Raw genomic sequence first — 14,915 nt, 5'->3', positions numbered from 1 at the left:
AAAAGTAGAAAACAAGGCTTTGAGGGGAAGTGCTCAGTTTCTCATTGCAATTCAACATTATTAAATGTTTGGAGCCCGTATCAGCGTAAACTAAGCCAGCAGCTTCATTCAGTATTCATTACAGCGGGCTGGCACGCTGAAAAGACACTGCAGGACAAATCAATTGGAGGGGAGAAAGAGTGTGAGGGAGACGGGGTTGTAGGAAATCCACAATGTTTAACTTTAGCAGAGCCAAGTGAAGCCACCAGGGAGAGAATTGCTAATTAATCATCAGCAATAATTCATTGCTCATAATTATACATAGATGTCACTAACAAGAGAAACACTCTATCCAAGGTTAACACACATAAAACACACTTGTTTAAGATACAAACATGTACACACACACACACACACACTTACAGGAGGATTTCCAGCCTTTGAGTCAAGCTTACTGCCTTAGACATTATTTTCCATCTCTCATCAAACTCCTCACACATCTGACTCACTAACGTCTCCGTTTGAAATCCTACACACACCACACTGCTGGCTTGACTCATTACCAGTCTAAATTATGAATATTGACAACATTTTGTTTCAACAAGCCTGCTTTGAGACAGTAAAATGCTGAACCATCACAGGTTCTGTATCCAATTGTCAAGTTTATTGTTGCCACGCTTTTAATACCAGGCCGCTTCTAAAACACGAGGGTGACGCGATTACCGACATTTAATTAAACACTAGGACATTAATGTGGAGTGTTAATATTCATAGTAGGAGACACTTAGTGATCATATATTCTTGTTACTGCCATGACCTGCTGAAGTAAGTCAGTACTGGCCACAAAGCACTACGAGAACCATCAGAAATTTCCATGATCTGTAGACACTGTATATTTCCACCATGACGTTTATGTTGCTCTCACATCATTGGAAACTCCAACCAATGCCAAACACAAATAGTATAGTAACACCTGTGACCACTGAGTTTTGCAATATACTGAACTAAACTTTCATGTACCAAATATGACAATAAGACAAATGTTACTAACTGAACAACAAGTAGACAATCAGATTTTGAATATCCAAATATCTGATTTATCTGCTTTTACAAACATGTTATTCAGAAGTGCAGAGCAAAAACCATGGACACACAGATATCCCCTGCTTCACTAAAGCTTCAGTATTCAAAGTCAAAGCAGTAGAGGGTGCTGTTTACCACTACATCAGGGTACTACTCTGCATCCATACTACTGCTAGATTTTACAATTTTAATGATAAATTGAGCCATTATTTCATGTTAAAGTCTTGGAACAATTAACTTAGCCTAAAAAATATAAATAAATAGATCTACACAGCATCTCAACAAATTAACACTGCTCTTTTTAACTTTCTGGAACTTTAAACAATCACAAACACGTCTCCCCACATCTTTAAATTCATATAAGAGCATTACCAAGGTTAAGCCTTAACAAATTAAGTATATTTTTATCAAGACGTGTCTAGTGAAATTATGCAGGACATGAAGATTCAAATAAATGTGCTCCTGGCATAGATCCAGAAAACATCACTCACCAGTATCTTGGACTTTTCGTGCTCTCCGAGGGATTTTCCTTTCTCTATGATGAGGGCAGAGGTCAGCTCATCCAGGCCAGTGATTGCTGCATTCTCGTTCTCCCTCTGGGCCAGTTTGGCCAACTCCTCCTTCACCATGGCATGTTGGCGTTCAAAGCTAAAGTAATTGAAAAATAAGATCTATTAACCTTTGACACTTTATTTTGCAACAGAAAGCCTTCTCAAGTTTTTGTTCGCATAGCGGGTTAGCCACTGAGGTTTTACAGATATTGCTTTATGCAAAGCATTACAAATAAATGTGGAAAACGCCTACAGAAGTCACTTCCAGAATGTTACGCATGGTTTTCCACTGTAATGTGATAGAAAAGTAAAATATACATAGAGTAAATTAACTGCATTGCAATGAGCATGAGTGAGAACTGCTGGACTTCAATATGTAAGTCTTCAGAGGCTCAGCACAGCATATAGGCACTCCAACAGCACAGAAACAGGCCCGTTATACAGAGTAATGTAGCACAGGCAGTGTCAATAGGTCACTCGGCATGTGTACGTTTGCACAACATTGCACACTGTGTGCACGCCATTTCAAATATCTGTCAGCTCCATGTATTCAACATGTATTCAGCTGCAGCTGTTCCTTAACCAACTATGACAGAAATACAACTCAATTTATGACAATTTGATATCTGAAATAAAAAAATTTGTCTCAAACAGTTTTACAGTCTATGGCATGTAAAATCCAAGTCCTTAGACTTGTGAACCTGGTAAGAAAAAAAAAAAAGTTCCCGTCAGTAACTGTGAAAACTAGAAGAAACTTCAGAAAAAGCACCAGAGGAGTGATCCTTCTACAGACAAACAATAGGTAGTGTGTGTACAAAACAGAGCAACAAAGCCAACTTACAGGACAAACTCTAAACATGTAAACAAGCATGACTGAACACAAGGGAACAGTGACCTTGACATTGTGAGCACCTACTTTTTCCGCATTTCCTCTTGAATTTCTTTAGAAGATGGTCCTGATGGTTTTGCACCTAACACACAATTGGATAAGCATTACTGATGAATATAAAAATGACAGTATGAACCAGTTTGCAGGATTTGCAGCAGGGTTAGGGGTGTGTATAATAAGATCCCTTCAGACATGAATCATGGCAAAGCTATCTACTGCAATTATACAATATTTTGATGTTGTGCTCAAGAATCAGTGCATGGGAACATATTTGCTGCGGTTACAATGGGAAGTTTGTGAGACAGGAAAGGCCTTTGACCGGCGACATACTTGGTGGTGGTGGTTTGTGACTGTCCGGCAAGGACTTTGGTGGCTTGCTGCTGTCAGACCCCCGAGACTCCCTCATCCTGCGGAGCACATCCTCTGAGAGCTGGATGGGATTAATAAACACATGCAATGCAGTGTAAATGTATACCAGATTAAATCTTAAGAGGTTTAAAGTCCATCGCCTAGCCTATTCAAGTATCCTTTAACACAGAAAATACTTCCTTGCTCTACAGCATGTGATGCTGTAGAGCTGCACCTCACCAATCCAATGACCAGGTATTGAAACAAATGCTAGCTAGCTATATGCCTGCATGGATAGAAAAGATGATTACATATTCTCATGCTGCAAAACTGCAAATATGTTGATGACAATGCCCATGTTTCATGACATGTACTTCTGATTAACGTACCATAGGACTTAACGTGTTTGCTGTTGTTGACATAGCGTCTTAGCTATCAGCGGTTTGCTGTGGAAATAACACCAGCATCTCATGTGACCTAGTGCTGTGAAATTGTCCGCTGTGCTAGCATTTTATCAGTCATCCATAACACTACTAAAATAATAACCTACTAACCTAAGAAAGAGGGCAACAGTAGCTGGACATGACAGGAAAAAAAGTTCTGACCCGGGTTCATTTAAGGACACTGGACCTGTCAGGCTCTCAGCAGACAGACGGATACCACCACAAAATCCCACTACTGCCTCTGCCATTAGCCGTTATATCGCAATAATAATAATATTAAAAACTGTGGTGTGAATTACCCCTAAAGCAACAACGTTGTACTCTATACCTTCACTCCTTCAATTACTGTGACCTTCTCGTCTTCGTCCAGTCCGAATGACACTTTCCTCGCCGTGCTCCCGTTTCCTCCCATTTTGACCAGCTTGCTGTTCCCACTCAATTAAATCACGCAATACAAGCCAAGTCGACTGTTATGTGAAGAAGACATAAATTGGAGAGCAGCTCGAGTCGCCGCCACAGCGACTGCTGGTCAAAATACTCCAATAAAGGTCATTTTAACGCTGCAGTATCCTGAAAGCTCATTGGCCAGATTTTACATTACGGATCCAATGGCTAACAGTAGCTTATCGTAAACGGACGAAGGCTTGATGGGAATTGTAGTTAAACTGCAGACTGACGAATCTAAAATGCGACCTGTGTAGTATATTTAAGGTCATACAGAGCGCATTTGCTCTCTCTCTCTCACACACACACACACACACAAATTATATTAGAAAAAAAAAAACAATTGAAACAAAGAGTTCACTGTTTATTCTTTAGTTCATGGAATGCTTAACACCTTGATTTACCATGGCTGGAATATTGTACAATAAATGCACTTCAAGAGAAAGGCAATTTTAAACATCATTTCCAAACGATTTCACCATCAAATATGTTTTTAAGAGTGGAATTCTGTTGTGATGCAACTTGTGAACTCTTGTCCAAAAAAAGGAAAAGAATATTTCAATCCATCACCCCACATGAAACAACAAATTTCACCAGCACTTACGTTTGAGGATAAAATATTTCAAATCAGGAAAAATGCAAATGAATCCCATGAATTCTTTACTGTGGTGTTATTGAAATATGAAAAACATCATTGCAACCCTCTAGTTTTTTGCATATTGGTTACAACACTACGCTGATGAATACTGCTAGCTTAAATACAGCAATCACCTCATACCAAATATTGTATTTTCCTTGGCAACAGTATGCAATATGCTTTATCCTTGTCAATGTATTATAATGATCCAATACAAGTGCCTGACCTTGTTTGTCATGAAGACAAAAGTTTAAACTATGTAATAAAACTGTATCAATACCCCCATTAGATAACATGAAAACAGTTGTTTTTGGTGTACGTTCACCACTTGTGGTAACAATTGTAACTCTGAATATAGAAAAAAAAAATCAAATCTGCAACAGCAACCTTTGGCAGCAAGCACAACTGGAAAACCACTGGTATCAATCACAAGATTGAAGTGGAATACACAAATAAGTTTGTGCAAATTTTGTCTTCAAATCACACACACATAACCTGCCAACAAATGTCACTTCACTGGCAGCACTGATTAATCTGGAAATAAAGTAAAAAGCACAACAACAAAAAAACAGAAATGAAAAGATGTCATCCACAAGATCTGGCTTCAATTGTTAGGAACTGTCCTTTGTGTCTGTGACATTCTGACCTTTAACACCAATGCGTTGCCTGTATTCAGCAGCTCCCTATTATAATGAAGTGACATACAACATAACAACACTGTTTTACTTGTCAACACATACCAAATGAATTAGCACAAGTCTTTGAAGTGTTTCCAATAAGCAACGCGACCAGTGCAAACTGATTAGCCTGATTGGTCACAAATCTTAAGTCAGATGAGATGCTGTTACTGAAAGTCTTCAGTGGGAATGTACAGATGTAAGGTTTCCATCACAAGAATGTTTGATCAGTTTTATAAACTTTTGTAATTAAAATAGGTTTAAAACATCATCAATGAGAACTGAGATATTCATTGTTGCATTAGTGCTGGAATGACAGAAAATGTGGTGAGACGAGTCAATAAACTCCCAGAAATAAGAGCTTGCAGAGCAGAATCATTATCAAGCCTGTTGGGGCCACAATGAGGGGCAGCGCTCCCAGTTTGGAGCTGGAGCAGGAGCAGTAGCAGCAGCAGCAGCAGCAGCAGCAATGCACTCTGGACAATGTTACAAAAGCAGTTGCTAAATTCACAGTCCTCCAGAAATACTTTTTTTTTCTTTGTTTGTTTGAAGTGCCCACTCTTTCAGGCCTCCAAAAAAGACCACTATCACCCTCCTTGGTGTCCAACTGCTTTGTTCTGCACCAATTTCACTGATCCCCATATTGCTGACAACACTACACATGCACAACAATTTTAGTCCAGCTGTACAACTCTTGACCCTTTCACACAATTACAGGTCTCCAGCGGTCAGCTTCAACGCTGTTAACGCTGCTGGACCCATAGGGTCCGGAGGCAACATCATCCAGGTACGCTCCAACCATGCGAGTACTGCTCGGACCAGAGCCATCAATCTGGGTGGAGGAATAGTACAGGCCCTGGTCATTCATCTCCTTACGACCAAGGTTTGCAGCGACGGTTGGAGGAAGGTGGACATCGCTTTCATCTGGCTCATCTACCTGCGACTTGTAGGAGAATAGGATCTTGGGCTCTGAACTGCAGAGATGAGAAAGTTTTGACATAAAGGAGGGAAAAGGTAAGCTTTTATTTGTACAGACCTAAAACTGTCAGTTCCTGCAGTGTTCATCAAATAAATCAAGCATCTAAACTGATGTAAGAGAAAACCACTTCACGGTCATATCTACAGGCTACATTTCCTGAATCCTGTCTGACATATGTCATCAATACCAACATAATTACAAAGACTAAAACTAACACTGAAACAAACAAAATAAATAAAACAAACTAAAATATTAAATTTTCAAACAAAAAAGCTAAACTGAAATTAGCAAATTCACCCGAATAATAAACCAAAACCAAAGCTGAATTTAAAAAAAAGAAGTAGAAAAAATAAAAACCAATAAGAAAAAAAACAAATGTATAATAAGCGCTGATTACACTCTTATTCTCTACATCTCATGTGACTACATACCCAAAGAAGCCTTTGAGGAATGTGACATAAATGAGCGGAGCGAAGGCAGAGAAGTACAGGAACGTTGTGACATCCACACAGCTGGTTCACAAGAGAAAGAGCAAACCATCTCAGTAAGCTTATTCAGCTCTCAGCTTCACAAAAAGCATAACCAACAGATTGCTGCTTGACTATTATGTTCAGATTTGCCCGTATAAACTCCATTGAACTTTGGTGGACCCAGCAAAACAGTGAGTCATCCCAGTGGGTGCAACTCAGCCAACAAAATTAAAATACTAAGAGGTTTTAAAACAGGCAGCCAGCTCCATATCAAGGACATTTTCTAATAGGCTTACAAAGCATTAGAGCCACAGCTGCTCTGAATGTAGCTATTGTTTCTTCTTAGAAGCATAAAATTAAGTATGAGGCTTGATTTACTTTTTTTTAATCACAAAAGAATCTAAATTGGCTTTATATCTATATAATGTATTTTTGATGTAATATAAGCAAATATGCTTCAGAATACTGACCATAGTCCCTCTATGACTCCAGCACACAACAGAGCACTGCCGAGGCCCTGAACGAGGTTCAGCAATGACAGGATGGCAGCATAGACGTAGAAACTCCTCTTAGCTGGAGAAAGGAAGCCAAACAGAGATCAATCAGGGCTTTGCAGGTAAATTTAATATGTTAAATACCAAGTTTGGCTTTAACGATATCAGAGTTAGAAAACACTGGGTTCCATGTTAAATGTTTTATACATGGGTGTGTGTTTTTCCCCCTCTCTTTCAGTCTTTATGGACTGTTAATTTTCATTTGATGAAAAAAAACAAAACAAAACCGGTGAGACATGCGAAAGTTTGACAATACTTAAGATACTTTTACTACCCTTTATGTCAGGAAACTGGAGCCATCAAAATGATCTATGCTCTCTTCAAAGCTGCAAGTCTTTGTTAACAAAAACAGTCATTTTATCTGGCAGAATATGAACTACTACTTTGGTCAACATTGTCAGAATTGTGGACAAGAGCAGAAAAAAGGCCCTAGTTTCAATCAAACTGATTTTTTACTATGTCAAATGGACTTTGTTGCCGCCCCCTACTGGTCTCTACTGTGGATAATGGACTCACTATAAATAAGACCCTTTATGGAACTTCGCTGGTAAATCCCCCAACTACTCTAACTTTATAGCAAAGATCAACAACAATGGCTCCTCTGATCAACTGTGTGAGGATGTGAAAATGAAGACAATGACACAAACGCAGCAGGGGAAGTAGAATTGCGTGAGGTAAGTATAGATGAGGTTTTAAAAAGTTAACGATAAAAGACAAGGCACAACTTTGTGGCCAAATAGGTCAAAAATACTTCTGCTATTGGAAAATTGTAACTTTTTGTTTTATCATATCAAAAGTCAGGAGCAATTCTACTTTTCCCATCTTAACTTTGTTGTTTAATGCAATTTAACTTTTAACTTACACGGCAGAGATATCCTTTCTCTTACTGGAGTTTTTGGTAAGATCACAATCAAAGAGTACACCTATTTAAAAAAAGACAAATATGAGATAACAGGCTGATCATTTATGGTGAAGGATCTTTTTGCTCATGCTGCCATTATAATGGAGTTACTGACCAGAAAGAAAAAGCAGGAGCTTGCCAGCCAGAAGTGCCGGCCCCCGTGACCATAGATGTTGAAGTCCTCCGCTGACAGATGACTGTCAGGATACAGTATCTCTAGCGTGCCCTGAGACAATGTATTATTCAGTTCATCTGCATGCAGAATTTCCTGCCACAATATGTCATGATGTAATCATTTGAAACTATATTTAACCTCCCATCTGCCATTACCTGTGTGATTGAGTATGCCAGAGCCAACACAGCAGTAATAGCCAGCACACGCTTTATGCTGGATTTGCTCTCCAGGTGGCCTAATGAACAGAGAAAGAATTATGCTTAACAGGAAGACAGCTGCATTAAATTAATTGCACTTAGCACTGAAAATAAAATAAAAACCCCATATTAAACACATTTGTCATGTAAAAAGCTAGAAACATCACACATCTAAAAATAAAATGCATAGTAAATGAGAACTGAAACCAACGTGGCAAACTCACCAAAAGCCAGTCCCAAGATGATGACACTGAGCTCAATAGCCAGCAAGAAAAAACGAGTGATTTCCCAGAGCACCTAAAGAGAAAAGAAAACTTTAGGAGGACTTCCTGTTGTTAAGGAGATCAGCTGTGTTTTAACATGTGTTAAGTCGAAGTGCATAACTTTAAAGGTCAGCAGACATACCATTATGTTATATATTCATTCATTCATTCTTTTTTGGTAAATTTAATAGTGTAGCCCTGATAATGTGCAATGGAAATAACAGGTCCATCTCTCTAAGCTCCATAGTGATCTGCCTGGTATGTGTGGAATGAAGCTACGCCTTTTCTTTTAAACATGAAAGGTCAAAAACTTTTTTGGGCACTTAATAAAAAGATATCTCTTGCAGGATATTGTCCCTGTCATTTCAATACAAGTCAAATATTTATACTGACAGAAACCCAGACTGTTTTGTACACAAGAGACTTAGAAAAGGCATACATTTCAGTCTCTTATAAGCCTATAATTAAAAGACGTTTTAACAAATTCCAGGTATGCTCCCATTTGTACATTGCAGTAACATTAGGAATGGGAAGACACATATTAAATATAAACAGTAGATAATAACTTGAAATTCAGCTCTGTTTTACAGCTTTTTCTGAAAACAAACCTCTGACACCATAACAGACTCGATCATTTTGGGCGTGGCTATTCAACAGCTGTCACTTCTATCACAGATTATAATTTTACTTTAAGTTACAACTTGTAGCCATAAACCTGTAAAGTTTTACTTGTGGATCATGCGCTTGCTTACTTTGTCTACAATGGTGGCAGCACTGGATGCACTGACAGTCATGGACACTACAGCCCGGGTAATTCCAACTGCTGCAACAACAAAAACCTAAGAACCACAGCACACAACACGTTAGACTACATGATGTAGTCTGTCAACATAACATGGTCATAATAAAATCATATACTGGTGGAAAATTAGGCCAAAGTACAGCTGATAACAATCCTGTACTCAACAACACTATTGACAACAGTTCCTTTATTGCTTTGCCAGGCAATGCGTGGCTGAGGTAAGGTGTATTAATATACTGTTTGACAAATAGATCAATCTTTTACATCTTAAATGCTTTGGTATACCAGTTCAAAGAGGAAAAAGCACATCCACTGATTGTACAGTTTGTGTCCTACCAGCAAGTAAAAAGTGACGAAGATGGGGCTAGAGGTGAGGCGGATCTTTGCCCTGGCTGAGGGCAGCTTCCACATCAGGAATACAAAGAAGGCCACATTAGGCACGAGCAATAAAATGTCCCAGAACCGCACCCTGAAGCAGACAGGTGAATGTGAAGGGTAAATGAAGGGATTAAGTCCTTCAGCAAAGAGTGCATATCTATAAACATTTTTGATAATCTGGTAAATTTCTACTTTGAACAGTCTCTGTTTTGCACATATAGTAACAGTAGTTTCAACAATAATTTTGCACAATCAACTGATTACCTGGATTCTCCAATGTCCTCATAGAGAACTTGTAGGCATTTGTGAGGCTTGGTGATGTTGTTTTGGGTATCAGGTTGCCAGGTCGAGAATGCTGTTGTGTTTCCCAGTGGCGTAGGTGAAACACTGCCATTGTCCTGAGAAAAACTAACCACAGTAGTCACTGTGGCTAGCATGGTGTCAGAGCCTGAGGGAAAAAATATCTGATTATGTCAAATAATATTTTAAACACGGTTAGTCATTTTGAAATATGTAAGAACTTCACTGTGGGGGTGCTGCAGGTACTGAAGGGGTCTGCTTTAGCTATATACAAGATTGCTGTATCCTCCTTTAAAGAATTTATAGTTGGTCTTCTAGATAAAGCTATATACATGGGAACACTTCTTTAAGAAGTAGTGCAGTCGATGTATCAAGAAATCACAGCTCATGTACTTGAACGTTACATAATGAGAAACTCGACATGCAGTGTTCAGTGCTAAGCAGTAACACTAATCTCGTTAACATTTACTTGACGCCTACTCAACAACAGGACAAGAGACAAGTTACAGTAGCCTTCCAAACTTGTCCACAGCTTACAAAAATACCAGGGGCTAAGACTAACATAAGTACATTTTTTGCTAGAGTCAGCTAAAGCTGAAAATGGGCAGGAATCATGTCGCAGCAGGACTTCTGCGTATTATTTATCGGAATACTTTCAGTTAGGGAAGGGGAATTTCAGACGTTAGCTAAGCCGCTAAGCTTGTTAGCTCCCGTCGGAATTTGTGTTGTTTATTAAACGAAACTACTCGCTGATTCCTCAGAAACAAATTCGTCAATGAAGATAGTACTCATGGTACATGCGGCTTGTTTATGTAACATAAAGTACCAGAGCTTGAAAGCCGATGGACTAGCGTTAGCAACAAAACAAACTGGTGGCAGTATACTGACACCGACACACCGTGGAGCATGAAATAGTAAATATTAGCATCTTACCTTTTCAGAAGACTCGGAATTAAGGATATAGCTGCTGTAAAATATATTATTCAATAATGTAATTCAAGCACATGTGTTGTCATACACATAGTAATCGACCGACACACTGGTCTCCAACAGGGGACATAGCTACGCCGGATACTTTCGTTAACAAATTTCCCGTCGGGTCAGCTGACACTCTCACCCACCAAACAGAATGAGCAAGTCTCGCGAGATGTCATACTTAGTAATGAAATGGATGTGGCAGTAGGGAGGTTTTGTTTACTTAATACTTAAGCAAGTAAAACACAAAGCACAAAAGACTGATCTCTCACAAATGTGTAAAATAGCGTGTATGGTTGTGAAGACTAATTATATAATGATAATATATTATGAAACAGAGGCCCTGGGGATTTTGTAAGGAGTTTATTTATCAGTTAAAGTAGAAAAACATCTTTAAAAGTACATCTTCATTTTAAAGTGTTCTTCCTTGTTTACATTACATAAGGAATGCATTATGCTGGAGTAATAAAAAATATATTTATCCACATTCCCCTCTGAACTCTGCATGTCTGCACTAGTCTTTCAGTCATTCTGCAACAGGTATTTCACTCATATTAATGATTTTATGTTGATGCTAAATTGAGAAGCATCCCTCCGTCATTATGTAAAGCCTCTAGTACAAGGCAAAGCTGTTTTATTGTACAAGTCTTAACTTAAATTATTTACTATTTTTTTCTATGCATAGTTTGTTAAGTTGTGGTTACAATTATGAATAAATTGTGACACGGCCTTTTGGGTGACCTGACATCATCCTGTAGGCCAGGTGCACTGGTTCAGTTAAGTTAGCTTTAAATGTATAAATATGAGTCTTTCCACTGGTAGGGCTAACATTGTAGAAGCTCAGCCTGTGGGTCTTGAAGCTCAGCTTGATCTCAAGTCTGCGTGACACTGTGGTCCTCTTCAAAGGCACACTGTGACCTTGCTCGAAGGCAGTCAGAAGGTTGTTGAACCACATTAGACACCAAGAGCTTCGACTGCTTTCCAGAGCAGATGGCACCCCGCTGCGTTCTAGTTTCCCACTGTAGCACACGCCAATGATCCAAGGTGACCCCTCTAGCTCCACCTCCCAGCAATGATCACCTTCAGAGAAGCTTTGGTTGCTGAGGACCTGGAAGAAGCTGGTGAACCTCTTAGGAGAGGACGGGTAATTCTGTTTGGCAGCACTAAATGTGGCCGTTTTCAAGTCCTCTGAGAGAACAAGGTTAGGGTGGACTGTTTCTGGATCAAAGGTGATCTCAGAAGGGTTGAGGGTGTTTCGAAGAGAGCGCTGAATCTCTCCGAGTCTTTCCCTCAGCTCAGCATTCATGTTTTCCACCTTGGGACAAGCCTGTGCAAGGTTGACTTTTACATTAACAAGCTCTTCCTCTTCTCCCACTTGTTTTGAAATCAAATCTGCAATTTGTGGTTGCAAACGTTGGAGCTCTTCATTAAATGTTGCCCCATCTTCTTCTTTCAAAAGGGATTCAGCTGTTTGCAAAGCCTGCCTCAGCTGCTCGGTCAGCTCAGAGGCCTGACTGACCCGAGAGCATATGATGGCCTCAGGTGGACCTAACTGTTCTTCAATCATCTGTGTCACTCCCTCGATGTAGTTCTGCGACAGCTCCTTTATCTTCTCTAACAGGCCGGATGCTTTCTCTCTCAGCAGACCACTAGCAGTGGTCACCTCTAACTCCAACTCCTTTTCTTTCTTAAGGACACCCTCTGCCATCTCTAACTTGAGGTTCAGCTCAGTCACTTGCGACGCCAGTTTAAACTTTGGTTCATCCAGTTCCATTTTGCCTCTGCCACCACATTTTTCCTGATCCATTGAAAAGGGATGCTCTGTGGATCCAGACCCAATTCGAAACCCATCCTTTGCTTTGCATTCTTCGCTCTCCTCTTGGAGCTCTCCAGCTTTTTCTTGCACTTGGTGATATTTGGCTTCAGATTCCTCTGTCATAGAGCTATGATCGCTCTCGACTGTTACATAGCTGCCATCAGCAGGGTTTCCAGGGGGGAGGACTTTCCCAGCAGTGGCTTTGTAGGTTTCTACAATACTACGCATTTTGAAGTTCTTCACAAGGGCATCGGATCCCTGGTACTCAGAATGACACTCGGGGCAGTTGTGATGGTCAAGGCCTTCTGCCATGGTCTCAAGACAGGCAAAGCAGTAGAAATGACCGCAAGGAAGAGAAACTGGGTCAGAGAATAGTTGCAGGCAAATGGGACATGTAAGCTCCAAAGCCAAAGCCTCTTCATTCTCACTCTCAGACATGATGACAGGTGCTGAAAACAAAAAAGGCAACTTGGGGTAAACATTTGCAATGGTAAGTAATTCACAATACACAATTAGTGTAACTGTTTGCTAGGGTTTGTACTGATTATCAAAAAGGGCTTACACTCTACACTAATTATTATGAATGAATGTAAGCATTCATTCGGAACAATATATGCTGCCAGAAAGAAGGCGTGCTGATGTCAGGAAGACAATGCCATAACACTTTGTGTGTGTATTACAGCAGTATGTTACTGAACTGGTCTGGCAGCTGTCCAGACCTAATGCAAACACAGTAGAAAGAAAAAAAATGTTGACAGTGATTAAATACCAAGCTCTTTAGCTTCTGTCTTCTTAATGACCACACTGCAAACCAACCAAATTTTACATTTGTTTGTTTTGTTTGAGCATTAAAGTGAAGTGTATTTCACCCAGCAGAGGAGAAAAACAACTATTACAACAAAACACGGGGGAAAGGACACCAGTGAGGCACTTACTGATGTGGGTAGACATCATTTACAGAAGTTTGGCCATGACCTTGACAGTAATGATAGATTTACAGTTAGAATCACTATCAGAAAAATATATGTGCAACAGTAACATTGATTTGCAGCTCTGTTACTTCTATCCTGGCTATGTTTTTGTCATGATCTAATAACAAATATTTATTTTCTCGGCTTCCAAAAGGTTTAATCTGGTTTAATTTTCATGGTCTGGGGGTTGGATGCATAATGTATTTGAGCGATATCGACTTCTTTTCTAGATAGGGTTGATCAGCTGAAAACAGCAAACACATTATTTAATGGAAACTGCACAGCTGGTGCCACAGACGGACAAACCACGAGTTGTTGTTTTTTTGTTTGTTTGTTTGTTTGTTTGTTTTATCTTTAAGCTTCCTAAATGCATTACAATAAAATGATAATTAGCCATTTTCCCATAGCTGGTAACGTCTACATTGTTCCCCGTGTCTCACACAGTCCAAATATAGAATATATTTTCTTGCAGTAGTAAAATCCGGAAGTTACACCAGTGACTAAGCACAACAAAAGTGCTTTGAAAACAAAATAAGACCATATGTCAGCATCGTTACAGGACGCCTTTCACATGATACCTGCTGTGAATGAAAACTTGAAGTCATGGCCATAAAAGGGGAAACGGAAAGATCTACGAGTAACTGGTAAGAAGACTGTTAACCTGTTGGTTAAGTTTCGCTTTCCTGAGAACAGGACGCACACAAGCGGAATCCAAAGGTCACTTTCCTTCACATGTACGATGAACGATTTCCTGCTAGGGTGGGAACAAAAAAATGAGCTCACTTAATTCGGCTTTGTTTTCTTATTAAATCGCACATTGCACGATTGCTCTTCAAAAGCCTCTCAAGCCCCAAATTTCTGGGGCATCGTGTAGAGCGTAAGCACTTATTTAGAAACATGTAATTATTATTATTATTTTAAAACATACCATCCAGCTTTAAAGACTTACCTGAAGGAACCGTAATTTTTTGTGTTGCTTCTTCCGTGTCAGGTGCGCCAAGAAAACGCCCTGCGCAGAGGTCCGCTGTAACCCTCGTAGCCTTCAGCAAACACTGACGCCGTCATCTACCCACGTGGAGCTAA

General features: G+C 39.7%; 3 protein-coding genes across 5 annotated transcripts in view; all 3 read right to left on the bottom strand.

The window, feature by feature from the left end:
• LOC134627182 (MICOS complex subunit mic25-a-like) overlaps positions 1–3,867 on the bottom strand; it is a 52,210-nt gene extending 48,343 nt beyond the window's left edge. For 2 of the 3 annotated variants that reach the window (XM_063473123.1, XM_063473124.1), the window contains exons 1-4: positions 3,622–3,867; positions 2,833–2,932; positions 2,530–2,584; positions 1,554–1,710 (exon numbers count right to left, since the gene is read on the bottom strand). In XM_063473123.1, the coding sequence (XP_063329193.1) occupies positions 1,554–1,710; positions 2,530–2,584; positions 2,833–2,932; positions 3,622–3,705 (396 nt within the window). In that variant the 5' untranslated portion in view covers positions 3,706–3,867. The remainder of the gene's footprint in view (positions 1–1,553; positions 1,711–2,529; positions 2,585–2,832; positions 2,933–3,621) is intronic. The other variant, XM_063473125.1, reaches the window with a different exon arrangement.
• Positions 3,868–4,098: 231 nt separating this feature from the next.
• On the bottom strand, positions 4,099–11,163 carry tpra1 (transmembrane protein, adipocyte asscociated 1). The gene is made up of 11 exons (XM_063474476.1): positions 11,004–11,163; positions 10,035–10,218; positions 9,729–9,861; positions 9,343–9,429; positions 8,552–8,624; positions 8,286–8,365; positions 8,071–8,181; positions 7,917–7,977; positions 6,971–7,073; positions 6,462–6,542; positions 4,099–6,025 (listed from the first exon to the last, which is right to left on the bottom strand). The coding sequence occupies exons 2-11, from the start codon at positions 10,205–10,207 to the stop codon at positions 5,755–5,757; spliced, it is 1,173 nt and encodes a 390-aa protein (XP_063330546.1). The 5' UTR covers positions 10,208–10,218; positions 11,004–11,163; the 3' UTR covers positions 4,099–5,754.
• Positions 11,164–11,408: 245 nt separating this feature from the next.
• trim107 (tripartite motif containing 107) lies at positions 11,409–14,873 on the bottom strand. Its single transcript, XM_063473122.1, has 2 exons — positions 14,782–14,873; positions 11,409–13,310 (listed from the first exon to the last, which is right to left on the bottom strand). Exon 2 carries the CDS (start codon positions 13,297–13,299, stop codon positions 11,752–11,754), a length of 1,548 nt encoding a protein of 515 aa, XP_063329192.1. The 5' UTR covers positions 13,300–13,310; positions 14,782–14,873; the 3' UTR covers positions 11,409–11,751.
• Between the last annotated feature and the right edge of the window lie 42 nt (positions 14,874–14,915).

This window comes from Pelmatolapia mariae, linkage group LG5, assembly GCF_036321145.2.
Source record: "Pelmatolapia mariae isolate MD_Pm_ZW linkage group LG5, Pm_UMD_F_2, whole genome shotgun sequence".
NCBI classification, from domain to species: Eukaryota; Metazoa; Chordata; class Actinopteri; order Cichliformes; family Cichlidae; genus Pelmatolapia; species Pelmatolapia mariae.
The sequence above is the reverse complement of the archived record's forward strand: the minus strand, read 5'-3'. Positions and strand labels throughout refer to the sequence as shown.